The following is a 27384-nucleotide window of genomic DNA, read 5'->3' on the forward strand; positions in this document are numbered from 1 at the left end:
CAGGGGCCAGATATAGCCATGCCATATCCAGAACTGCTCTGTACAGCCTTGATTCCTTGCATTCCCTTCACCTGTACTGCTCAGCCTCTCTTAAAATGGTTCAAAATTCAAAGATGAGAAGGCTTCCCCATGTACACACAGGCAAATATGTGTGTGTGTGTGCATGCACACATATATTTGTGTTTTTCCCGAATGCCATCTTTAATCCTATCATTCCCCATCTCCCATGACTGAACTAGATGCTTTCCAAGCCCTTGGTCTACCTCCAGTAGACCTCTTCCAGGGTAAAAAGGATGGGGGCTTTTTAATCTTTGGGAGATTCCTCCTCTCGGAGGTCCTATAATTCTCCAGTCCTGTAAGAATCCTGACCTACCAGCCACCAGGCGTCCCATCCCAACTTTGACTCCAGCTTCCACAGGTGAGGTTGTGGTGGAGGGAGACTTTGTCCTGTGTTTCTCTGTTATCACTGAATTATCTATTGTGATTGAAGCTACCTTTCAGCAACTTTCGTGTTCCTTATCATGAGAATGTGTTAATGGTTTCTTCCTTGATTAGAGTAGGGCTCAAAATGCAACTCTTGGCTCTTTGGTAATTGTTGGGTGCTCTTGGATTGTCTTTGGTACTGAGAAGGAAAGGCATTTATGCCCTTGATAGGTCTCTTGGCCTTCATGCTGCCTTACCACATCCCAGAGACCCCTAGGAGAAAGATAAGATCAGCAGCATCAAGAGGCCAGATTGGGCTACTGACCAAGTTAGTATGCAGGCTGTGTCCTTGCTCTTCTCCTGACTTACCCCCATTGTCTAATTTGGGCTGGTCCCTAGAAGGGACTTTTGTGTCCCTCTGAGTGTTGGAACTACTCTCAGAATTTGGAGTCTATTGTAATGGGAGGGACTTGAGCCAGGAGTGACTTGTTTAGGATGTTGTTATTGGAGGGGTCTGCTCATGCACTATTTAACATTTGGCTAAAGCTCATTCCTGTGCTGGGCCTGAGAAGGTACTTCTTATAATGTTTCTGTCCATCATACTAGCAATAAAGCATCCTTGGATTCTGTAAACCAGAGTGGACTAGTTTTTCATCCTTCCCAGGCTACAGCCAGGAAGTTGAAGTGTGACAGGTTGGGCCAGGCAAGGCTGGATTAAATATTAACACAGTTGTCATTACTGCTCACAGGAGCAAGTGCCCCAAAGCCAAGCTGCAGAGCTGTTTGGTGGCCCCAGGCTGACCGGTAGACATGGCTCAGTTTGTCCAGGTCCTGGACGAAATAGGTGACTTCAATCGCTTCCAAGTACGGCTGCTGATACTGCTGAGTATCCCCAACTTCCTGTCTGCTTTCTACATGTTTGCCCAAGTCTTTATGATCCAGGATGAGGCCCACTACTGCTCAGTGGCCTGGGTCAAGAACCATACTTTGAACCTGAGTGCTGCCGAGCAGCTGACACTGAGTGTGCCCCTGGATGCTGCAGGCAGTCCTGAGCCCTGCCTCATGTTCCGGCCTCCTCCTGACAATGCCAGCCTGGAGGACATTCTCAGCCACCGCTTCAATGAGACGCAGCCCTGCGAGGCAGGCTGGGAGTATCCTGAACATGGGCCCCTGTCCCTACAGAATGAGGTAGGGCTGCCCTTCTGCCTGTCTGCCTGTTTGAGGTTGGTCAGCAACGCTGTCTGACCCTCTGCCCTCAGCTGCTTGTGTTGCCCCTTCTGTGTTCTCCCCTTAAGCACCCAGGCCTGAATGACTGACCATTGGTGTGCCTTTTTTTTTTCTTTTTGCCAATCATCCTGCTTTTGTCTTTGTCCTCTGGCTGTTGGTCCATCTATCCATATTCTCTGTCTGGTCTGTCTGTCCATTTGTCTGTTCATCTTTATCCATCCTTTTGTCCGTTCCCCTCTGCCTGCCTGCCCAGTTACCTACCTTTCTTCCTGTCCCCTCCTGCTTTCCTGTCTTTATGCCTTTCTCTCTTTCCATTGTTCCCATCTGTCTCTCCATTAGCCTTTTTGTCTTTCAGTCTGCCCCAGTCTGCCTGCTTACCTATCCTCCTGTATGCCCATTCACTTGTCTGCCCTCTGGCTTGTCTGATGTGGGTTTCCTGCCTACCAGCTGCTCTCTCTAGGGCTATGCCTGCCTGCCCTCTAAGGCGCCTAAGGATGCCCCCGAATCTAGGACTTGTCCTGCAGATAATAGCATTTGCTCTGCTAAACTCATTTTCTTAGGAAGGATCTAGGCAAATAAACAGATTCCCATTCCAGCCAACTGAGCAAGTAAGGCTCTCTGGAAGCATCCTGGCCACCCTGCTGCTTCCCAGAAGCTGAGGCTGAGACACAAAGTAGGGAGATGATTTGGTCAGGGCCACCTAATGAGCTGATTGTGGAAGTTGGGCTCCCATTCAGGTCCCTACAGGAGCAGGAAAGAGCACAGAAAGATGGTACAGAATCCTGAGATGTGGGCATTGCTGGAGTATCTGGACAACTCACCTTGATGGTGGCAAATACTGAGCCTTTGTGGAAAGGAGAATCGAGTCCAGAGATTAAACATTCATTTTTTTTTCCCCTGTGAGTAAAAAAGTATTTACTTTTTATTTATTTTTTATTTATTTATTTATTTATTTATTTATTTATTTATTTATTTATTTTAATTTATGATAGTCACAGAGAGAGAGAGAGAGAGAGGCAGAGACACAGGCAGAGGGAGAAGCAGGCTCCATGCACCGGGAGCCCGACGTGGGATTCGATCCTGGGTCTCCAGGATCACGCCCTGGGCCAAAGGCAGGCGCCAAACCGCTGCGCCACCCAGGGATCCCAGTATTTACTTTTTAGAGGCTTTCAGAGGACAGTGTTTTAACCAAATGTGTTTGCATGTTTTAATTATTATTATTATTATTATTTTAAAGATTTTATTTATTTATTCATGAGAGACAGAGAGAGAGAGAGAGAGGCAGAGATACAGGCAGAGGGAGAAGCAGGCTCCCCACAAGGAGCCTGATATGGGACTCGATCCCGGATCCTGGGATCATGCTTTAAGCTGAAGGCAGATGCTCAACTGCTGAGCCACTCAGGCATCCCTAATTATTATTATTTTAAAAAATTATTTTTGAATTAAAAAATTATTTAAATTCTATTAGTGAACATATATTATTGGTTTCAGAGATAGAGTTCAGTGATTCATCAGTCTTATATAACACCCAGTGCTCATCACATCACATGCCACATCACATGCCCCACTGTCTATCACCTGGTTACCCCATCTCCCTACCCTCTCCCCTCCAGCAACACTTAGTTTGTTTCCTATGATCAAGAGTCTCTTATGGTTTGTCTCCCTCTCTGATTTCATCTTGTTTTATTTTTTCCTTTCTTCCCCTATGATCCTTTATTTTGTTTCTTAAATTCCACATATGAGTGAGATCATATGATAATTGTCTTTGACTGACTTATTTCACTTAATATAATACCCTCTAGTTCTATCCACATCACTGCAAATGGCAAGATTTCATTCTTTTTGATAGCTGAGTAATACTCCATTGATATATATATATATATACCACATCTTTTTTATCCATTTATCTGTTGATGGACATCTGGGCTCTTTCCATAATTTGGCTGTTGTGGTCATTGCTGCTATAAACATTGGGGTAGGGATCCCTGGGTGGCGCAGCGGTTTGGCGCCTGCCTTTGGCCCAGGGTGCGATCCTGGATACCCGGGATTGAATCCCACATCGGGCTCCCGGTGCATGGAGCCTGCTTCTCCCTCTGCCTGTGTCTCTGCCTCTCTCTCTCTCTCTCTCTGTGACTATCATAAATAAATTAAAATTAAAAAAAAAAAACATTGGGGTACAGGTGTCCCTTCGTTTCACTACATTTGTATCTTTAGGGTAAATGCCCAGTAGTTCATTTGCTGGGTCATAGGATAGCTCTATCTTCAACTTTTTGAGGAACCTCCATACTGTTTTCCAGAGGGGCTGCACCAGCTTGCATTCCTACCAACAGCGTAAGAAGGTTCCCCTTTCTCCACATCCTTGCCAATATCTGTCGTTTCCTGACTTGTTAATTTTAGCCATTCTGACTGGTGTGAAGTGGTATCCCATGCAGTTTTGAGGCATTCACATTTATTAAAAGATATTTTTACTTTTAAGTAATCCCTGTACCCAATGTGGGGCTCAAACTCACAACCTTAAGATCAAGAGTTGCGCACCCTACTGACTGAGCCAAACAAGTGCCCCAGGCATTCACTTTTTAAAATGTGACCCCAGAACTGTTGCAGCCTGAAGATATGTCCTGTCTGTCTTCCTCCTAACCCTCCACCTCATTCTGCCCCACAGTGGTGTAGGCAGCCTAGGAGCTCTCCAAACAGAGCCCAGTCTGGTCCTCATTGGCCTCTCCATGTCCCCAGCATCACCCTCATGGTAGGATCAGCCTCCACTGGTCCTCAGATGCTATGGGTGCTAATTCCACATGTGCTCAAACTCTGCCAACCTGGCCAAATAATCATCCTTAAAGCCCAGGCAAATTTCCAGACTGCACGAAGCCAGCTCTAGCCCTATTCACACCCTGTGCAGTACTGTTGTGCATTTTATTCAGCCAAAGCTCCCTGAGTGTTAACTGTACAGGGAGCAGTCAGAGGAGGGAGGCACCTTATTCTTATCTGAGGATTTGGGGCTCCCCTCTTTGTCTCTAATCATCAACCTAGAGTGTGCTGGCACTGGGGTTAGGTGGTTGATCTCTTGCCCTTCCCTACCATGCTTCTCCTGCTCTAATCCTCCCAAGGACCTCAGTTCCCAAGAGAATGTACATCCTTTGGTACTTTATGTCCTGCATCACATGATAACTCCAACTTCACATCCAGGGCTACTTTGGTGTGGGATCTTTTCCTTTCCTTTCCTTTCTTTTCTTTTTTCTTTTCTTTTCTTCTTTTCTTTTCTTTTCTTTCCTTTCTTTTCTTTTCTTTTTTCTTTCTTTCTTTCTTTCTTTCTTTCTTTCTTTCTTTCTTTCTTTTTCATTCATTCATTCATTCATTCGTTCAAGACACAGAGAGAGAGACAGAGACATAGGCAGAGGGAGAAGCAGGCTCCCTGTGGGGAACCCGATATGGGACTCGATCCTAGGACCCCGGGATCACACCCTGAGCCAAAGGCAGACACTCAACTACTGAGCCACCCAGGCATCCTGTTGTGAGATCTACATGTTTCCCATCTATGAGGAGGGGCTCTGCAACACGAATCCACGGGACTCTCTTTGAGCTGACATCCCAACTTTCCTTATTATAACCAGCAGCTTCATAAACTGAACTTCAATTGGGTCTAATTTGATAAGAAAAAGCACATTGCCATATAGGCTGTGTGCTCTTAAAGAACAGAGTATATTTCTCCTTCTCAGTCTACCTCCCAGCATTTCCTGGGTGCCCATCATTGGTAAAAGAAAATACGACTCCCAGCCTTGTCCACGTATAGGGAGGGAAATAGACTTGAAGTGAATAACAATACTGTGATCTGTCCTGGGACCAGAGAAGGGGCAAGGATGGGAAGGAAGGGTAAGTAGAGAGAATAGCCATCTCTAGGACTAGATGCATGAAAGTGCTTGGCATGTTCAAGGAATGTCAGCATACAAAGAGGTTGGGAAACTGACAAGAGCTGACTTTTAAACCATCTTAGATACAGAGCAGAGGAATTGGGGCTCTCTCCTAGAGACCAAAGGGAGCCACCAAAGCTTTTGTAACAGGAAGATGTGATGGGTGTGTACCAAGAATGGGGGTGAGATTCTGTATGTCTCTGTGGCAGGCCCCAGGTAGAACCATCCACTGTGGGTGTTGCAGCTGGGGAGGTTAATGGCTAGCATCCCAAGGGCGGAGGCCTCTTGTCTCTGTTCCAACTGCAACACGATCACCACATCTTGGCACATCACCAAGCCATGCTCTCTGTGACTGCACAGTGGGCATAAGGAGCTTTTATGGGGTTAGAATGAGGATTTATTGAAATAAGGGGTATAGAAACTATAAGGAGGTAGTGAGTGGTGGCCAGTGAATAGGGGCACCAGCCTTGGGGGATTCCCTTGGATTGGCACCCAGGCCTTCAGAGCACTACAGCCCAGTGTGTCTGAGATGTCTGCCACCAGCTTGAGTTTCTTAAGCATGGAGCCAGTGCACCCTCTGCTCAGCTAACATTTACCGAGGGCTTCCTGTGTGACAGCCACTGTGCTAATAAGCATGTTACATGTGTTAATTCCTTTAATCCTATTGGGGAACACTAGGTAGTATATTTTATCCCCATTTTGTACATGGGAAACCAAGACACCAACAGATGGATTAACAGGCTCAGAGTCACACAAAGTTGCTTGGTTCAGGTTCCAGAGACTGATAGTAGCAGGCCTTTATTTATTATTTATTTTAAAGGGTGTCTAACTCCAAAAGCAATCTGTGGTTACTACACAAAAACCAAACAGACTAGAAGTGGGTGGAATAAGTTCAAATCCCCTGTCTTGCCTCACTTCATTTCCAGGGCCAAGCAGTTAATCATTTGACACTTATTGAAAATTAACAGTTGTTCTTGAAACAGAAGTATGAGCACAATGATGTCTCCTAGACTCATTAATTTCTTGCTAAAAGTTATTTTGACTGATGATGGTTGGCTAGTTGTATTAGTTCATTTACTGATTCATTCAGCAAATATTCTCTTAGCTTTCTTTTTTTTTAAGATCTTATTTATTTATTCATGAGAGACAGAGAGAGAGAGAGAGAGAGAGAGAGAGCAGAGACACAGGCAGAGGGAGAAGCAGTCTCCATGCGAGAGCCCGATGTGGGATTCAATCCCAGGTCTCCAGGATCACACCCCGGGCTGCCCTCTTAGCTTTCTTTTTATTATTATTATTTTTTTAGATTTTATTTATTTATTTGAGAGAGAGAGAGAGCACAAGGAGGGGAAAAGGGTAGAGGGAGAAGCAGTCTCCCCACTGAGCAGGGAGCCTGATGTGGAACTCAATCCCAGGACCATGAGATCATGACCTGAGCCAAAGGCAGATGCTTAACCAACTGAGCCACTCAGGCACCCCATTCTCTTAGCTTTCACTCTGTTTCTCTGGAACAAAAGGAATGCCATCCAGCAGTGAGACCTATGATAATGTGCATAACCTCTCCTCCCTCAGGAGGGTGTATTAATAAATCAAGGATCGTTGTCAGAATTAGATAACACATGTGAAGCATTTAGCAGACTACCCAACACAGAGTGAGCCCTCAAAAGGCATTAGTCATCGTGAAGCTATCTCCATGAGCTGTGGAGGAGAACTCATGTGTCTGTTCCCCCCACAGACATTGAAGCATGGAGCTGAGCTATGTGCAGAGGGCCCAGAACTCCCCCAGGGGCCTGCAGATCAGCGGAGGTGGGGGTCAGTCACATGTGCTTCCTATGTGTGCACCTGCAATAGTTATGTGTGTACAGAGTTATACCGACATGCGTATTTGCTCCACTCAGTTTCTCAGGCCACGGGTCAGGTTCTCTCTGTGAGTCTCCAGGTGGGTTGCCCCACTTCTGAGTGTGCATGAGAGTGAGGGCCCTCACGCACTTGTACCCATGTGTGTGTTCCTCTGTCCCCATCTCCTTCTGCCAGTAGTGTGTGAGGGCTCCTTGGGATTCTCACCCACCTGTGAATGATGAGAGTTTCATGGAGATTTTGCAGCCAGATGAGAAAATTTGAAGAGGCCCAAGCAGGTCCAAGGGGTGTCCTGGCTGTCGGGAAGAGGCCCCATTTGTCAGGCAGTAGCAATTAGTGGTATGTCAGAAGTTCCAAACTTTGTATCCTGTGTCAGTAACTCACCATGGCATCTTCAGCCCAAAAGACAAACCTAACAGTTTTATGTATGAACTAATTAGATCCAAAAAACTTAATTATGTTCTAAAAACTTACTAGCTGTTTTAAAAAATAATACACATAAACTGAAAGAGAGTATTTTTATTTTTAAATAAATACATCTCCTACTAATAGGATATATGTACCTATTGGGAGCTACATAACTTCTCCATCCTTGAACATTTTTCACTCCACATGGTGCTTGCTTCTTTTGTCAATACAACTGCCAAAAATACAGCTTCACATAGATATGACATTGCTGAAAGGAATGTAGCATGATCTCATGTTGAAACAGAACTGTCCTTAGTTGGTAACTCTTGTAATATCAGACAGATGTTGAGTATTGCTATATTTCCCTTTAAAATGTTAAGTGTTGTTCTGTGCCCCATGAATTTATTCTGGTGTCCTGGGGGTGACTTCGCACACAGTTTGGGAACCACAAGCATCTTCCCTGAGAGGCTTGTAAGTAGGACTTGCCGTCAGCGGCCCCTGGTTCATATCTGCCTGTGTCTGCCTCAGTTCAACCTGGTTTGTGATCGGAAGCACCTGAAGGAGACCTCACAGTCCGTGTACATGGCCGGGCTCCTCGCTGGGTCTCTAATCTTTGGGCCTCTCTGTGACTGGTAAGAACACTGACCAGCTCAGCCCTGACCTAGCATGCTCCTAGGTTCCTGGCACGGTTCCCCCACTCCCACCCCCCATGATCCTCCCTGGTGTCCAGGATGAGCCCCTGTTCCCCTCTCCCTCAAACAGAGCTCCCAGGGCAGGGCCATATGTCCTCTGTCAGACAGAGAGCCCAGGGTGGGGCTGGGTCTCCCCTACTTCCTTCTCCTCAAAGAAATTCCCTCATGAACCTACCTTGTTACTCTAGGATTGGCCGCAGGGCCACTATCCTGGTGCAGCTGTTCCTCTTTGCCATCTTCGGTCTGAGCACAGCCTTTGTGCCCAGCTTCGAGCTCTACATGGTCCTGCGTTTTGCTGTGGCCACTGCTGTCGCTGGGTATACCTTCAGCAACGTGACCCTACGTGAGTGTCTAGGTCCTGAAGCCTTGAGCCATGAGGCATGAGGCAAAGCCTTGGGGTCTGAGCTGGCCACGTTTGGGGAGGCTTGTTAGGTACCTGTCCCCCCATACCTGGCCATGCACAAGTGAGACTGAGGCCCATGCTACCAGGGGGGATCTAGGGTGTGACAGGGAGGGGGTGGGCAGGGGCTGGCCCAATCTCAGCCTATCTGTTCACACAGTTACAGAGTGGGTGGGGCCCTTGTGGAGGACTCGAGCCGTGGTCCTGGCCCAGTGCGCCTTCTCCGTGGGTGAGATGGCACTGGCAGGACTCGCCTATGGCATCCGAAACTGGAGGCATTTCCAAATGGCTGGCACTGCACCTGTCTTGCTGCTCTTCTTCTACTTCTGGTAAGGAGGTAGTTCCCAGGAGCAAGCCACTCCCCGGCTAGCTGTGCTGAGGTTGGAGTGCAACACTAACGTTCACCTCACAGCACACTCCAAAGCACAAGGGGTATGGGGTTCAGTGTGCCCTGAAACAGCTGGGACCACCTCTGGGGGAGTAAGGGGCTCCAACGTCACAGCCATTCCAACATGCAGGGCTCTGCCAGAATCAGCACGGTGGCTTCTGACCCAGGGGAGGGTAGAGGAGGCGAGACAAGTGATCCAGAAGGTGGCCTCTGTCAACAAGCGGAAACTCTCTCCAGAGCTCCTGAGCCAGGTACTTCTTACAGGCCGAACTCAGCCCTGCCCCTGAATCTGGCCTGTACAGAACTCTTTGCCTGGCCCCTCACTGTGCATCTTCCCCCCAGCTGGTTGCAGAGAAGACAGGCCCCTCGGGGAATGCCTTGGATCTGTTCAGACACCCCCAGCTCTGGAAGATGACCCTGATCCTCTGCTATGTCTGGTGAGTACACCAGGGTCCATGCCCCTCCCTGAGGCTCCTGCATGTGTCTCTGGTGTGTCAGGAGCTGGGGCATGGTGACTGTCAGGGATGGGCTGTGTGACTCCCTCTCTGGCAGGCTCTCCCTGAGAGCAATGGTATCTCATCACCCAGCAGTGACAGGGATTCCTGGACCCTTTGTAGGTTTGTGGACAGCCTGGGATACTATGGCTTGAGCCTCCAAGTTGGTGACTTTGGCCTGGATATCTACCTGACGCAGCTAATCTTCGGAGCAGTTGAAGTGCCCGCCCGCTACTCCAGCATCTTCATGATGCAATGGTTGGGCCGCAAGTGGAGTCAGATGCTCAGTCTTGTTCTGGGTGGCCTCATGTGTATTGCCATCATCTTTGTCCCAGCAGGTACCAGGCCTGGCTCTCCCACACCCTTACCCCTCAAACCACCTCCCTGCAAGCTACCAGAAGCCCATAGCATTCCTTCCAGGAGTGAGGGCTGCCCTGGGGTCCGGGTGCAGCAGGAGGTTTGGGAGGGCAGGGCAGGGGTGGGACCCAGGGTAGGGGGCTGTCTACCTGCACTTGGCTGACCAGCATCCTCCACTAGATCTGCCTGTGGTGGTCACCGTGCTGGCCGTGGTGGGCAAATTTGCCACGGCCTCTGGATTTACCATCTCCTACGTATACTCTGCTGAGCTCTTCCCCACCATCATCCGGTAAGGGCTGCTGGGCAGCTCCTGCTCCTCTGCCCCAACACCCTGATTTTGGCCATCCCTCCTCTGCCCTCACTGCTATCCCATAGATAGCTTATGAGGCTGGCTCAGGGGCAGCAGTGCTTGTGGGGTCCAGGGCAGCTAGCAATGTAATCCCCATGTCATCCTAGGCAGTGGAGGACAGATATAGGAGTAGGTCATGCCCTGGCTTTGTCAAGACTGAAATATGGAGGAAGTCTAAGAATGAATGGTTGAGAAGAGGACCACTCAGGTGGGGAGCTGAGGGGATAGTCGGGAGGTACAGACTTTTGCTTGAGACTTGGTGGGTGAGCAGGAAGGCAGCAAACAGAAAAGCCTAGAGGTGGAAGAAGCATGGCACCCAGCTGGACTATGAGCAGTTAGTGTGCAGAAGCAGAGAACAGAGGCTGACTGGGCTGGGTGAGCCTGGGGAGCCTGTGGGGACATAATGAGAGCCTGGGCTCTCCCAAGGTAGAGCTGGGGTGGAGCTGTGGCCTGGAGTCTTGGCTGGATCTGCTCAGCTTGTACTGACCTTCCTCCAGGCAGACGGGCATGGGGCTGATGGGCATCTTCTCAAGGATTGGAGGGATCCTTACCCCTCTTGTGATCCTGCTGGGCGAGTACCAGGCGGCCCTCCCTATGGTCATCTATGGCAGCCTCCCCATTGGGGCAGGCTTACTCTGTGCTCTGCTGCCAGAGACACGTGGCCAGCCCCTGAAGGACACCATCAGCGACTTGGACCAGGGTCCCCACCCACGGTGAGCTACTTGCTTTTTCTGAAGCCCAGGCCTCTACCTCACGGTGTCTATTGTTGCCTGGAAGCCAATATGGGGCCCTGAGGAGCCACAGACATCTGACAAGCTTGGGGCCAGATCCCCATCCTCTGGGGAGGGGTGGTGAGGGATACTGCCATGGGCTCAATTCCTGATCAGGCAGTGATGGCCTCCTGTTCCCTCTAGGCCTCCAGGGTCAGCACCTTCAGAAAAGGGAACAGAGGCCTCAGAAAGCACTTCCAGCCCAGGGGTGACTTTTGTGAGCAGTACGTACTTCTGATTGTGTCTCTGGAGCTGGAGTAGCAGCAGTAGCAAGCTACCTGAACACCCCCTGGAAAAGCCTGGGGCCTGCCCACAAGCCCCGCCTCACAGATAGAGGCAGCACACCCTGGCCTGGTCCCCATGCCAGCCACTGGCTGCTTAGTCCCTAGGCATCCGGGTGGGCTTCTCTCTTCTCGTTGCTTCTCATCAACTTCCCCACCCCAGCATACTCCCAAGCCCTGTTCTGGGGTAGGATCTTAGGTATATCTTGGGCTTTACTTGTTCTCTGACAGTCTTGTGAGAGTATGGCTCCTCTGCTCTTCTCAATCTGGGCTCCCCCTGCTCTCAAAACAGATAAGCTCAGAACAGAGCAGATGCTTTACAGCCTTTCCAAGGATGTGGCAGTAGAAGGAGAGAAAATTGAAGCTGCGGTGTACATCTATCCAGTGAGAGATAAGGCTGTGGATGAGGAGAAGGTTGTAGTTCCTTCTAGTGGCTGGGCCAGGCTTGGGTGGGGCTAATGAGACAATAAAAGGCAAGCAGAGGGCAAAAGATAAACTGACACTCCACATCTCCCCTCCCCCAAAGATGAAAGTGGGATATTTGTGACATTGCTCAGGCCCTCAAGACTGACCAAGAATGAAGGAAGGAAAAGGCAAATGGTCACCTGATAATAGATCACAGTTTTTACAAGAAAAGCACAATCTGGAGAATAGTCATGTAACTATAGTTATATAGTTTATATATAAACCTATAGACTCAATTTCCTGGAGCCGTAATGTCACATATTCTTCCATTGGATAAGAAACCCTATGTAATCAGTCATTCCTCATGCTTAGACCTCAGCCTTTTCTGCCCACGGGTCCTCTTGCTGTGCTTTAATAAAATCACCTTTGTTTGCACTGAAAACGTCTCAAGAATTCTTTCTTGGTCACTTGCTCTTGGACCCAAACTCCAAATTATATCATTTTGGTGCCCAGTGTGCAGCTTGAGGCTTCTCATCTGGACTCTGAGCCTTGTGCAAACCCAGTGAATACCTCTTCTTGCTCTCCCTTTACTTTCATTTCAGGGGCTTTTCAAGGAGTATTGTCTTATTGGAACACTTTCACATTCATTACTGAGGCTGCAATCCTCTAGCCTGTGGCTACTCTATGGGGAGGAGAAAGATTGCCTTTTGGCTAGAAGTTAGTACATTGGTCAGAATGGTAATAAGACCCAAAAACTTGATGCCTTCCCTTTGTTTCTGTCCTTATACAACATGATCTTTCTTCAGCACAGGACAGCCACTGAAGTCTCTAGGATGGCTGCCAGTTGAAAGACTGCCATGTGAGGTTTCCTCTTCATTGGTCTAATGTGATTCTCTAGACATTTCTGGTGTAGCTGCTTTTGGTTGCGAGAACTCTGCTCAGAGCTGGCTGAAACCAGTACCCAATTTGATTAAAACACAACTGGGGACCATTTCCTAGGGAAGCACACCTGTTGGAATGTCACTTAGATCATGGTGAATTTCTATCTTTATTCTGTCAGTGTCCCCTACTAACTACTTAAATTACAAAATTGGGTCATTTCCCCCTTGTAAAACTTTTCTTAGTGTTTTCCGTGGATTAAAAATGGTGGGTTCTTCATGGCATGGCATTTTGGTCCATTCACCAGCACCCATTCGTAGCCTAGGATGCAATGGGGAAGCAGGAAGAAATGTCAGTATCTCTCCTACAAGGCAAGGTGCTGTTCATAGCAACTTTGTAGAGGGACACCTCTGGTCACTCTGATATCAGGAACCTCTGACATGTCCCGTGTGGGACACTACCTGGGAGATGGGAGGGGGTAATTTTTGATAATGGACTTTTCTACTTTTCTAAGAACATGGGATCTTCTTCAGTCCCCAAGGATTATTCTTTGGGATGCCTTATAATCCACTGGAATCAATTTGGATTACAAGATTTATGAAAGAGAAAACTGATCTTCTATAACATTGCATAGCCTCAGTACTCCTTAGGAATTGAGGAAAACTGGCCCATTATACTTCAATACAATCTATCCATTAGATCTCTTCTGCAGAAAACAGGGCATATGGATTGAGATACCCTATGCCAGGCCTTCATGGTCCTGAATTAGGATCAGAACCTGAGGACCTCTTGCAGAATGTGTCTAACCACCAATCAATTTAATAACCTCCCCTCAGGACATATTTGATGATGATTGTCTAAGTAGGCCCATTCCTCCTAAAAAATCTGGGCTACTGGAGGAATCACTGACCAATCCAAACAAAGGGAACACCGGCTCTATTATTATCCCTCCTCCTTATAAACCTCAACATGCCTCTCCTCCTAGCCCAGCTGGACTTACCAGGAGCAGAACTCCCTATCTTCTAGGACTTCCACCTAAATCTGGATTGCATCCTTTTGGAGAGGTTGCCAATGGAGAAACGGGCACAAAGTCCACGTTCCATTCTCCATGGCAGACCTGGCTCAGATAAAACAATAGGACAATATTCTGAAAACCCTTCTAAATTTATTGGGGGCTTCTAACAATTATCTATTATGTTTGATTTGACCTGGAAAGATATATCCTTCATATTATCTCATTGTTGCACCCCTGAGGAAAAGAACTATATCTGGGCAGGAACTTGAGAGTTTGCCGATGAACTAGCAGCCAGAGATAGAGATCGTTATCTGGTAGGAGGCATTGCTATTTCCAATCCTGAACCTCACTGGAATTACCAAGCAGATAGACAGGAAAGGGAAAAGTGAGACCATATGATTGCCTGTTTAATAGAAGGAAAAAAGAAAGTATTGTCTAAACCAATACATTTTGATAAAAATCAGGAAATTACTCAAGGAGCCAATGAGAATCCAGCTCTATTTCAGGGTTGTTTAATGGAAGCCATCCATAAATATACAAATCTGAACCCAATCTTACCCGAGGGAACAACTATACTAACATACACTTTATAAGTCAATTGGTGCCTCACATATGCCAAAACTGACTAAAATGGTTTTAGGACCTCAAACCCCCACCTAGTGAGTATTAGAGGCAGCTACTGGAGTCTTTAATTTTTTTTTTTATTTGAGAGAGTGTGTGAGCAAGTGAGAGAGAGAGAGACAGTGCACAAGCAAGGGGAAGGGGTAGAGGGAGAAGCAGACTCCCTGCTGAGCAGGGAGCCTGATGCAGGGCTCCATCCCAGGACCCTGGGATCATGACCTAAGCTAAGGCAGACGCTTAACCGACTGAGCCACCCAGGTGCCCCACTACTGGAGTCTTTAATAATAGAGATATGGCCTTACAGCAGGAAAAGGACCAGTGAGCTGAAATACAGACTCAACTATTGGTTGGTGCTATTGCAGATTCCCCACAACACCGGACCAACCAGGTACTTCATGGTCCTAAATTAGGACCATGAAGAAAAAGTCCGTATCATACTCAGGACCAGGTAAGACACCGCACTACAGGTGTGGCCAAATTGGACATTGGAGTGAAGGCTGTCCAAACAAAGGCTCTCCACCAGGGCCATGTCCTGTCTGTCAGAAAAAAGGACATTGGAAGAGAAACTGTCCTCAACTCCAGAGAGAGGGGAAGAAAGGAACCCAATTCCCCACCCAAGAGCAGGAACCAGAGGATCTGGTGTGACAGGGCCCTGAGGCTAGTCGGACTCGCTTTGACATCAAGCTGCCTGAGCCCCAGGTTAACCTGAATGTAAAAGGTGAGTTTATCAATTTCCTTATTGCTACAGGAGCCAGTTGCTCTGTTCTCATTCAGCATTCTGGCCTTAATTGTCTTTCCAGCCATAAGATCGATCGTTGGCAGAGAAGAGAAACTAACATGTGCCACCAGACAATGATTCTACCCTGTAGCTATAGAAGTCAATTGATCACTCATGTTTTTGTAGTCCTTCAGTTTTGTCCCACTTCATTATTTGGACGAGACTTCATGTGTAAACTAGGAAGCAGGTCTGTTCTTAAAGGGAGGGGGTGGCTTGGTCTCTTTAACACCTGGAGAAGTAAAGCCTTAGCCTGACATCCCTTCTAATATCTGGAAGAAAGTCAATCCCATAGGTCTAGGATTATGATGTCCCAGGAAGGGCTCTTAAAGCACAACCAGTTAAAGTGACCTTAAAGGACCCAGCTACTATACCTCATAAAAAATAGAACCCTTCAAAACCTGAGGCAAAGGCTGGGTTACAACTGCATACTGCTAAGTTTCCTAAACAGGGTATTTTAAAGCCTTGTCAATCTCTTTACAGCACTCCAATTCTACCGGTAAAAAAGCCAAATGGGAAATACTGAATGGTACAAGAACTAAGAGCTATAAATGAAGCCATTGTACCTATTCATCCCATAGTGACAAATCCATATACTATTCTCACCCAGGTCCCCTGGTAATGGCAACTGATTTACAGTACTTGACTTAAAAGATGCCTTCTTGGGGCACCTGGGTGGTTCAGTGGTTGAACATCTGCCTTCGGCTAAGGGCGTGATCCTGGAGTCCTGGGATCAAGTCCTGCATGGGGCTCCCTGCAAGGAGCCTGCTTCTCCCTCTGCTTCTCCCTCTGCCTATGTCTCTGCCTCTCTCTCTGTGTCTCTCATGAATAAATAAATAAATTCTTAAAAAAAAAAAAAAGACACCTTCTTTTGCATCCCTCCAAGTAAGTAAAGGGAGCCACTATTTGCCTTTGAATGGGCCTCTCCCACATGCTACTCCATGAACTTGGACAGTCTTACTGAAGGGAGTTAGAGGCAAACCTCACTTGTTCAGCTGTGCTTAGCAAAGACCTCCATGATATTTCCCTGCCTCAAGGGACTACAGTTTAATATGTAGTTGATAAGGTGCCTTATCAACTGGGTGGCTCAGTTGATTAAGTATCTGCCTTCAGCTCAGGTCATGATCTCAGGGTCCTGGAATCAAGTCCACATCAAGGCTCCCTGCTCGGTGGGGAGCCTGCTTCTCCCTCTCCCTCTGCCGGCCACTCTGCCTACTTGTGCTCTCTCTGTGTGTCAAATAAATAAAATCCTTTAAAAAAATGTGGTTGATATTCTAATCTTAGCTCCATAAAACAAGTTCTATAAATTAATGGCAGTTCTATAAATTAGTTTCCTGGCAGACAGAGGGTACCATGTATCCCCTAAAAAGGTGCAAATATCTAAACTGAAAGTACAATATTTGGGATATGAGCTAACACCAGGTCACTGTACCCTGTCTACTGACAGGAAAAAGGCTATATTAGATCCTGGACCCCTTGTATATTCCTAGGTGGGACAGGTTTTTGCTGCCTGTGGATTCCTGGATTTGAGCTCTTAGCCAGAACATTGTATGATTCAATTAAAGGCCTTGATGAAGTACCTTTACTCTGGACTAAAGCCCAGCAGACAGCCTTTCAAACATTAAAAGCAAAGCTTTTGTTAGCCCCAGCTTTGGCTTTACCAAATTTAGAAAAACCTTTCACTTTATACATAGCAGAAAAACAGGGACGAGCTTCCGGAGTTCTTGCCCTGAAATTAGGAAATGAAAAACGAATGATGGGCTATTTTTCAAAGTAACTCAATAACATAGCACAGGGGTTGCTGGCTTGTCTTTGAACAGTGGCTGCAATAGCCCTCCTGGTGGAAGAAGCTTCTGAACTTGCTATGGGAAAATCTTTGACAGTAATGACTCTACATCAGGTCCAAAGTGTTCTGGAGACCAAAGGTACCAATGGATGACAGGAGGCTAACTCACTAAATACCAGGCTATGCTTTTAGGCAGACCTGAAATAGTACTTAAACTTGTCAAACTTTGAAGCTAGCTATACTTCTTTCTTTTAAAGATTTTATTTATTCATGAGAGACACATAGAGGCAGAGACACAGGCAGAGGGAAAAGCAGGCTCCCCACAGGGAGCCCGATATGGGACTCGATCCCCTGACTCCAGGATCATGCCCTGAGCCGAAGGCAGACGCTCAACTGCTGAGCTACCCAGGTGTCCCTAAACCTGGCTACACTTATGCCTGCATCTGACCATCATCCTTCTATGCTAGAACATGACTGCTCAGGGATTATCAATTTTATTTATTCCAGCAGACCAAATTTAAAAGATTCCCCTGTTGGGATGCCTGGGTGGCTCAGTGGTTGAGAGTCTGATTTTGGCTCAGGTCATGATTCCAGGGCCCTGGGATGGAGTCCCACAACAGGCTCCCCGCTGGGAGCCTGCTTCTCCTTCTGCCTGTGTCTCTGCCTCGCTCTCTGTGTCTCTCATGAATAAATAAATAAAATCTTCAAAAATAAATAAATAAAAGATTCCCCTATTGAAAATATAGACGACTGTTGGTTTACTGATGGCAGTAGCTTCATGGATAAGGAGAGAGAAAAGTCAGATATGCTATAGTTAAACTAAAATCATTGAGGCAAAAACGCCTCCAATGAATACTTCTACTCAAAAGCCTGAATTAATAATACCTACCTGTGCTCTTCAATTGGCAAAAGGCCTCAAAATTATTGTTTATACTTTTCTGGTGCAACATGCCCATGAGACAATTTGGAAGGAAAGAGGATTATTATCAAGCCATAACTCCCCAATCAAATATGGGCCTGAAATTCTTACTCTTCTTGAGGTGTACACTTACCTAAGGAGGTAGCTATGATCCGCCTCCAAGGACCTCAAAAGAATATGACCTTAGAATCTAAAGGCAACAGGGAAGCTTGGGTGGCTCAGCGGTTGAGCATCTGCCTTTGGCTCAGGGCATGATCCCAAGGCCCTGGGATTGAGTCCCACATTGGGCTCCCTGCAGGGAGCCTGCTTCTCCCTCTGCCTACATCTCTGCCTCTCTGTGTGTCTCTCATGAATAAATAAATAAAATCTTAAAAAAAAAAAAAAGACTCTAAAGGAAACAATTCGACAGACTGTGTAGCCAAGCAGGCAGCACAAAATAAACAAATGTTAAGTCTTACAGTCTTAACTCCAATAAAGTACATAACTCTGGTCTATTCAGACCAAGAAATTCACTTACCCCAGGAATCAGGATATTAAAAAAAATACACAGGACTGGCTTATTATTATTTTTAGACCCAAAAATAACCAATGTAAGGTAGTACAGGGTTTACACCAGGCTACTCATTTGAGCCAAAGTGCTTTAGAACATTTAATTAAAAATATATTTAATGGAGTAAATTTAACAACTACAATAAAATGTCTGCCAATCCTGTATTGCTCATGTACAAGTAAATCCAAATGGCACAGTCAGCCCTGTCCTCCCCTTTTGAAACCGGTCTGAAGGCATGGAATTTATCCAGGAGAGGACTAACAGCTTGATTTCACACAAATGCCTCCTTGCAAAGGCTATGAATTCCTACTAGTGTTTGTTGATACTTTCACTGGATGGATAGAGGCCCTTTCTTGTAAAACTGAAAGAACCACAGAAGTGACCAAAGTTTTGCTGCAAGAAATTATTCCTAGATTTGGTCTTCCACGATCCATTCAAAATAACAATGGTCCTTGGGTTTTTTTGTTTTGTTTTGTTTTGTTTTTCTTTAAGATTTATTTATTTGAGAGAGAGAGCATGAGGGGGGTGGGGTGGGTGCCAAGGGAGAAGCAGATTCCCTGCTGAGCAGAGAACTAGAAATGGGACTCGATCCCAGGCCCTGGGATCACAACTAGAGCCAAAGGCAGACACTTAACTAACTGAGCCACCCAGGTGCCCCAACAGTCCTTGTTTTACTGTGCAAATAACTCAACTAATAGCACAAGCTTTAAAAATTAAATATTTTGTACATTCAACCTGGCTCCACAATCCTCTGGAAAGGTAGAGAAAGCTAACCATACTTTAATACAACAGCTTTCTTTCTTCTTCTTCTTCTTTTTTTTTTTAATTTTTATTTATTTATGATAGTCACACAGAGAGAGAGAGAGAGAGGCAGAGACATAGGCAGAGGGAGAAGCAGGCTCCATGCACCGGGAGCCCGACGTGGGATTCGATCCAGGGTCTCCAGGATCGCACCCTGGGCCAAAGGCAGGCGCCAAACCGCTGCGCCACCCAGGGATCCCCTTCTTTTTTTTTTAAGGTTTTATTTATTTATTTGATGCAGAGAGAGGGAGAAGTAGACTCCCCACTAAGCAGGGAGCCCCAATGTAGGGGCTTGATCCTAGGACTCCAGGATCATGACCTGAGCCAAAAGCAGATACTCAAGCACTGAGCCATTCAGGCACTCCAAAGCAACAGCTTTCTAAACTTAGTCTAGAGGCCCAGGAAAACTGGATTACACTCTTACCAACAGGACTTCTCAGGATGAGGAGTGCTTCAAAACCATCTCTAGGACTCAGCCCTTTTGAGTTATTATATATTATATTATAAGTTACTTAATAAATATACTGATCACATGTATCAGGCCCAAAACCTGATTTAACTATAACTGCAAGGTCACCCCATGTAAGTCCAGGAGACATGATTTATTTATCTGGAAGTCAGATAGATAGAGCAGGGGACTTAAATCCAAAATGGAAAGGTCCATTTCAGATCATATTATGTATTCTCACTGCAGGACAGCTAGTGGGGCACTTCTGCTGGACTCGTATATCTAGAATAAAACCTGTACCTCCTTCACAGGACAACAGTGAACAAACTAATGTGCCTTTGTACTTTTGTGAATGTCCTAACAGCAGCACAAGGAGGTACATGTGCCATTATTAAAAGAGAATGCTGTGTATACACATCCCAGATTATCATAAAAATGTCACAGGACTACCAAAAAAAAGAAATACTCTATAAAATCACGAACGAAAAAGGAGAGATCACCAACAATACCAAGGAAATACAAACAATTTTAAAAACATATTATGAGCAGCTATATGCCAATAGATTAGGCAATCTAGAAGAAATGGACACATTTCTGGAAAACCACAAACTACCAAAACTGGAACAAGAAGAAATAGAAAACCTGAACAGGCAAATAGCCAGGGAGGAAATTGAAGCCATCATCAAAAACCTCCCAAGACACAAAACTCCCGGGCCAGATGGCTTCCCAGGGGAATTCTATCAAATGTTTGTAGAAGAAACAATAGCTATTCCACTAAAGCTGTTCTGAAAGATAGAAAAGGATGGAATATTCCCAAACTTGTTCTATGAGGCCAGCATCACCTTAATTCCAAAACCAGACAAAGACCCCACCAAAAAGGACAATTATAGACCAATATCCCTGATGAACACAGATGCAAAAATTCTCAACAAGATACTAGCCAATAGGATCCAACAGCACATTAGGAAGATTATTCACCATGACCAAGTGGGATTTATCCCCGGGATGCAAGGCTGGTTCACCACTCTAAAGCAATCAGCATGATAGATCATATCAACAAGAGAAAAAAAAGAACCATATGATCCTCTCAATAGATGCAGAGAAAGCATTTGACAAAATACAGCATCCATTCCTGATCAAAACTCTTCAGAGTGTAGGGATAGAGGGAACATTCCTCAGCATCTTAAAAGCCATCTACGAAAAGCCCACAGCAAATACCATTCTCAATGGGGAAGCACTGGGAGCCTTTCCCCTAAGATCAGGAACAGAAATCTCACAGAGGAAGACATAGACATGGCCAACAAGGGATCCCTGGGTGGCGCAGCGGTTTGGCGCCTGCCTTTGACCCAGGGCGCGATCCTGGAGACCCCGGATCGAATCCCACGTCGGGCTCCCGGTGCATGGAGCCTGCTTCTCCCTCTGCCTGTGTCTCTGCCTCTCTCTCTCTCTCTCTCTCTGTGACTATCCTAAATAAATAAATAAAATATTTAAAAAAAAAAAAAAAGACATGGCCAACAAGCACATGAGAAAATGCTCCGCATCACTTGCCATCAGGGAAATACAAATCAAAACCACAATGAGATACCACCTCACACCAGTGAGAATGGGGAAAATTAACAAGGCAGGAAACCACAAATGTTGGAGAGGACGTGGAGAAAGGGGAACCCTCCTGCACTGTTGGTAGGAATGTGAACTGGTGCAGCCACTCTGGAAAACTGTGTGGAGGTTCCTCAGAGAGTTAAAAATAGACCTGCGCTGCTGGGGATTTACCCCAAAGATACAGATGCAGTGAAACGCCGGGACACCTGCACCCCGATGTTTCTAGCAGCAATGTCCACAGTAGCCAAACTGTGGAAGGAGCCTCGGTGTCCATCGAAAGATGAGTGGATAAAGAAGATGTGGTCTATGTATACAATGGAATATTCCTCAGCCATTAGAAATGACAAATACCCACCATTTGCTTCAACGTGGATGGACCTGGAGGGTATTATGCTGAGTGAAGTAAGTCAATCGGAGAAGGACAAACATTATATGGTCTCATTCATTTGGGGAATATAAAAAATAGTGAAAGGGAGTAAAGGGGAAAGGAGAGAAAATGAGTGGGAAATATCAGTGCGGGTCACAGAACATGAGAGACACCTAACTCTGGGAAACGAACAAAGGGTAGGGGAAAGGAAAGTTGGTGGGGGGATGGGGTGACTGGGTGACGGGCACTGAGGGGGGCACTTGACAGGATGAGCACTGGGTGTTATGCTATATGTTGGCAAATCGAACTCCAATAAAAAAATATATACAAAAAATTTATTTATTCATGAGAGACATAGTGAGAGAGGCAGAGACGTAGGCAGAGGGAGAAGCAGGCTCCCTGCAGGGAGCCCAATGTGGGACTCAATCCCAGGGCCTTGGGATCAAGCCCTGAGCCAAAGGCAGATGCTCAACCACTGAGCCACCCAGGCATCCCTGTCTCTGCCTTCCAAACTCCCCTATACGTTTCCTAGCTGATCAGTGTTGACTCATATGTAGGAACATCTCCACATCCCTATTTAGCAGGAAGAAGCTACAGAAGATGAGACCTTGCGCCTTCAATAGCATTAAAGATTTAGGTGTCAAAATTGTTCAGGGGAAGGAAATGATAACAAAAGGCAAGGCACACCACTCTCCCCTGCAAGATGGAAGTAAGATATATGTGACATTTCTCAAGCACTCAGGAATGCCCAAGAACAAAGGAAGGAAAAAAACAAATGGTTACCTGATAAAGATCACAGTCATGAAGGACATCAAATTCCATCAGTTTGTTAACTGTCTTAATGATTTACAAGAACACAATCTTGGGGTGTCCTGGTGGTGCCATCAGCTAGACGTCTGACTCTTGATTTCTGCTCAAGTCATGATCTCAGGGGATCCCTGGGTGGCTCAGCGGTTTATTGCTGCCTTCAGTCCAGGGCCTGATCCTGGAGACCCCGGATCGAGTCCCACGTCGGGATCCCTGCATGGAGCCTGCTTCTCCTTCTGCCTGTGTCTCTGCCTCTCTCTCTCTATGTCTGTCATAAATAAGTAAATAAATCTTTAAAAAAAAAAGTCATGATCTCAGAATCGTGAGATCAGCCCCACATCAGGCTCTGTGCTCAGTACGGAGTCTGCTTGAGACTCTCTCTCTCTCTCTCTAAAATAAATAAATTGATTTAAAAAAAGAAAAAGAAAAACACAACCTTGAGAATAAACAGACCTCTAGACACCTATAGACTCAATTTCCTGGAGCCCTAACATCACCTCTCCCCTCCACAGGATACAAAAACCCTATATAATCAGTCACTCCCCACACTTAGAATGCAGCCCTTTCTGCCCATGGTTCCTATCACTGTGCTTTAATAAAATCACCATTTTTTTGCACCAAAAACATGTCAAGAATTCTTTCTTGGCCATTCACTCTCTGGCCCCAAACTCCAAATCACATCAGGGGTCCCACAAGACATTTGATCCTGCTGAGAGAAGACACCCTCTCCTCCAAATCAAAGCTTCAGTCTTGCATTCTCTTCAAAGATCCTCCATCCCCTGCCCTGTGCTCAGCTCACACCTAATGTGTGGCCCAGGGACCAGCAGCAGGCAAAGAAAGAAGGTTGGGAGGTTGGGTGTGCCTCTCCTTGCCTCCCTCCTCCCTCTCCCCCTCCTCTTCGGCTTCTGGCTCCTGCAGGGCTCTTACGGGGGAGGGGTGAGGGGAGCAGCCTTTTTTTTTTACGTAGCTGCTGCTGGCGGCTTGTACTGGCTAATCATCAGTGAGCGCACCCTGGCAGGCTTCTAATAGTTAGCTCTCCCATGGGGACATTCCGGTGGATCTCTCATTTTGGTGCTCCCAGGACCCCTGGTCGTTCCCGCATCTGAGCAACATACTCCCAACTGACCTCTCAGGCCCCTCTTCATCTCCTGCTCCCAGCACTGCATTCCGCATAGTTTGTCTTACCTTCCCACCCTCTCTCCCACTCACCTTCTCCTCTAGAGGCTGGAGGGGGCGGTAGGTGACGGGCTAGTTTCACTGTCTTTGTGAATATGGCATGAAAGTGTCCAGCACCTCTTCCAAATACATGGGTATTTATTACTCACACACTCAGCTTTGAAGTGATGGGGAAAAGTTCTATTTGGCTTCCTACTTTGTACCCAATCATGGAATGCCAAGCTAAAGTCCCCAACTGGGGACACTAGAATGTCTTTCGTGGCATGGTGTGGCACTCAGGTTAAACTTAAGCCTGTTTTTGAAAACATCCTGCGTGGAAAGTAGCCAGTTCAAAGCCAGAGGCCATTTTCTCTAAATGTGGACACTCATATCCTTTTGAAGCAAAATGATTCCCTTTCCTATAAGGAGACTTGAACACATCTGTTAGGACACAAGCATAAATACAAAGGTTCACTTATTGCCTTTGGGCAGGTCTTTGGGAATTTTTTTTTTTTTTTTTTTTTTTTTTAGGGATTGTGGTCTGTTGGGGGAAAGATTTTTCTTTGTGTTCAGTGCCCTGTGGTTTGTTTTGTTTAAATGGGAAATGTCTTTTAGCAGTTGCTGACAGGAGGCAGCAGCTGAGACCCTGAGACCTCAAAGTGGGGAAGATATGCAAGCCTGATTTTATTTTATTTTTTTTATTTTTTATTTTTTTTAATTTTTATTTATTTATGATAGTCACACACAGAGAGAGAGAAGGAGAGAGGCAGAGTCACAGGCAGAGGGAGAAGCAGGCTCCATGCACCAGGAGCCCGACATGGGATTCGATCCCGGGTCTCCAGGATCGCGCCCTGGGCCAAAGGCAGGCGCTAAACCGCTGCGCCACCCAGGGATCCCGCAAGCCTGATTTTAACCCTACCCTGAGGAGCGTGACAAAGGGGGTCTGACATGACCAGGACATTTCCAGTGAGCCTGGACCATGGCAATTCTCCATAGACTGTTGATCAGAGAAAAGCCCCGATCTGGGAGACACACTAGCAGTGGAATCATTACGGTTAGCTGTATGGAGGCTAGCGCAGGGCTCACCTCTCGGGCCTTAGCGACAGGAGCCTGCTACATGGCTTTCCATTTTAGAGTGGATGATTTCATAGGTCCCTCTATACAAATTCTCAAGGATTCTAATCTCAAATGTGAAAGGCAAAGGGCTGTATTGGTCTGCTCCCAAGGTCCAAGGAGATAGGAAAGGAGTGTCAACTCGTACCCCCACCCCACACCCCCATATCTCGGGGCTGAGTCCTGGAGCATGACCCTGACTTACACACTCTGGGCTTGCCTCACTGGCCGTCCCACTCACCCACTGCCCCACCTTGGGGAGCATACTGGACCCAGAAACACACAATTCATCTGCAGCTATTAAATCACCCCTCCCTGGCCTGGAAGGCCCCCCACCAAGGACAGGTATCTGGAGGGAGAAGGAGGTCCAGGCCAGATGAAGAGCAGGCAGGCAGGGGATGCACAAGTGCACTGGGGAGAAGACCAGTAACAGGCATGTGCCGTAGCCAGTCGGAGCTCTGGGAGCTTGAGAAGGCACACTCAGGCCACACATGTTTAATTTTGAACTTCGGGGATCCCTGGATGGCACAGCGGTTTGGCGCCTGCCTTTGGCCCAGGGCGCGATCCTGGAGACCCGGGATCGAATCCCACATCGGGCTCCTGGTGCATGGAGCCTGCTTCTCCCTCTGCCTGTGTCTCTGCCTCTCTCTCTCTCTGTGACTATCATAAATAAATAAATAAATACCTTAAAAAAAAAAAATTTTGAACTTCGTTCTCAGAGCAATTAGAAGAGTAGATTGTCTTTTTTTTTTTTTTTTTTAAGCAAGGGAGTGGCCCTGATAAGATCTGTATTATGAAAGTCAGCCTATTTCTGTAGAATGTGTTGGAAGAGGGCAAAAGCAAGAGCAGAGAAACAAGGCAGGGCATCATGACCATGAGCTCAACTGCACACGCTGACCACCTCGTCTTATCAGATGATTCAATGGAGAGATGGCCATGGACTGGAGGGAATAAGAGGAACACCTACCTGATCGGTATCCCACCCCCGAACTACACCCCGGGGTGGGGCACAGCTCTGTGCCTGCCCTCCGCAGAGAGATCTCAGAGACCAAGACACTGCACTGTGGCCTGTGTCCCCATGTGAATGTCCAAATCCTAGGGAGCCCTGCTCTTCTCTCCCTGACCTGGCTCTGTACCATGCTCTCACCTCTGCATCTCGAACTACTGCCACAAAACCAGAAGAAGCCCCCATGTCTTCAGCCCTTCACAGAAGGGTGCCCGTCTCCCGCCTCTTCCTCTGGGCCCCTGGGCTCTTCCCATACAGCCTGAGTGCCTCCTGCTCCTGGCTGCTGCTGCTGCTCTGCCACTGGGGCCCCTCCCTCTGGCAGAAACCTCCTTTTCCTGACTTCCAGCTCACATTGCCTCATTCACCTGAAACTACCTGCTTCCCTTCCAGGGAAGGGCTGCCCCTTCCACCCCAGCTCCTGCTGTCATCTTGGGAAAATACATGCCCACCTCCAAAATCTCAACAATCCCTGGCTTGTAAGTCAAGAAATGAAGCACTCTAATTCACGCACCCCGTTCTAAACTGAATCACCTCCCAAAGACCCATCTCCAAATACCATCACGTTGAGGGCTAGGATATCAATATATAAATTTGGGGGATACACGTTCACACCATAGCACCATCCTCAATCTAAATGAGGCACCTGGGCTGCTGACTTTGGGAGTCTCTCTCCACCTCCGGCCTCTCTGCTCCTATTAGGGTATGTAAGCCATCGTTTCCATGTCTACTGAGACCCAGACACTATCTCTCCCTCTTGCCAAAGCCTACTCCCTAACCCTGCCACTCTAGTTGCGCCCAGCTAGCAAAACCACGGCAGCCAATGAGCCTGACTGTCTGCTTTCCTGCTCCCTGCACCCCAGACTGCTGGTCACTGCCAGGGTCACACCCCCGGCCGGCTTCTTCCGTGAATTCCTGGCCACCAGTCTCCTACTGGGCTTTACGGTGCCCAGCCTTCCTGCCAGCTTTTTTTAGTGAGCTGATTTGCCAACCTCCACCAAGGCTCTTCCTACCCTTTGCTCTGCATAGCTCCCTTTCTCCTACCTCCTTTCAGGGAAAGGAGAAATCATCCTAGGGGGGCTCCCCAAACTTCCCACCACTGAATCTGAGACCTCTACTCTCAGGCCTCCACTCTGCTTCTGCCTCTGTTCTCAGGTCTGAGGGCAGCTGGGCTCCCCTGACTCTCCTCCCCATCCCCTGCCTTTGGGCATGGGACGCAGGGATGGGCAAGTGAGACAGCCTCCCCCAAGGTATGGGGACGGCAGGTGCTCCAGGTGCCAGAACCATCTGCCCAGAGGCCTAGGGCTGGCGCTTGTGGAGATCTTCCCAAACCACCTGGCCCCATTCTGTCTCTAGGGTATGAGGCTGGACATGCCCCTGGAATAGAATGCTGCTCCTCACCATTCCTCCTCACCCCAAGGACCTCCCCGTCCCATTGTGACACTAATCCCCAGTCACCAATAGAACCCAACTGTTCTGCTTCCCAGGGTCTGGCTGGGGCTGGATGGTGGTCAGGTGGGCCCTGGCTCTGGCTTGTGGTCCTATCTCCAAGGAGGAGGGACTGGGGCGGGGGTATGGAAGGTGGCAATT

The 27384-nt window shown here is 47.2% G+C and overlaps 2 protein-coding genes and 1 long non-coding RNA gene across 13 annotated transcripts in view; 2 read left to right on the forward strand and 1 right to left on the reverse strand.

Moving 5' to 3' along the window:
• Nucleotides 1–787: 787 nt before the first annotated feature.
• On the forward strand, nt 788–12389 carry SLC22A13 (solute carrier family 22 member 13). Its single transcript, XM_025461284.3, has 10 exons — nt 788–1611; nt 8349–8452; nt 8701–8855; nt 9073–9241; nt 9431–9551; nt 9643–9737; nt 9918–10132; nt 10332–10440; nt 10998–11213; nt 11415–12389. The coding sequence occupies exons 1-10, from the start codon at nt 1234–1236 to the stop codon at nt 11506–11508; spliced, it is 1656 nt and encodes a 551-aa protein (XP_025317069.1). The 5' UTR covers nt 788–1233; the 3' UTR covers nt 11509–12389.
• On the reverse strand, nt 12224–27337 carry LOC125753418 (uncharacterized). Of its 2 annotated transcripts, none has more exons than XR_007405201.1 (3): nt 27267–27337; nt 22500–22791; nt 12224–13156 (listed from the first exon to the last, which is right to left on the reverse strand). It is a non-coding gene; the product is annotated as an uncharacterized LOC125753418 (long non-coding RNA). The 2 variants fall into 2 exon arrangements; XR_007405200.1 differs by lacking the exon at nt 27267–27337 and adding an exon at nt 25939–27214.
• SLC22A14 (solute carrier family 22 member 14) overlaps nt 27244–27384 on the forward strand; it is a 29533-nt gene continuing 29392 nt past the window's right edge. For 9 of the 10 annotated variants that reach the window (XR_007405199.1, XR_007405198.1, XM_025461280.2 and 6 more), the window contains exon 1: nt 27249–27309. Coding sequence is in view for 7 of the 10 variants with exons in the window: in XM_025461280.2 (XP_025317065.1) it covers nt 27299–27309 (11 nt within the window). In the remaining 3 variants the exon portion in view is untranslated. Of the gene's footprint in view, nt 27310–27384 lie in introns of all 10 variants that reach the window. The other variant, XM_025461277.3, reaches the window with a different exon arrangement.

This window comes from Canis lupus, chromosome 23 (assembly GCF_003254725.2).
Source record: "Canis lupus dingo isolate Sandy chromosome 23, ASM325472v2, whole genome shotgun sequence".
Classification (NCBI taxonomy): domain Eukaryota; kingdom Metazoa; phylum Chordata; class Mammalia; order Carnivora; family Canidae; genus Canis; species Canis lupus.

Coding starts and splice junctions, on each gene's coding strand:
- SLC22A13 (XM_025461284.3), top strand. CDS start 1,234: ATGGCTCAGTTTGTCCAGGTCCTGGACGAAATAGGTGACTTCAATCGC. Junction 10,133..10,331: donor CATCATCTTTGTCCCAGCAG/GTACCAGGCCTG, acceptor ATCCTCCACTAG/ATCTGCCTGTGGTGGTCACC. Junction 11,214..11,414: donor GACCAGGGTCCCCACCCACG/GTGAGCTACTTG, acceptor TGTTCCCTCTAG/GCCTCCAGGGTCAGCACCTT.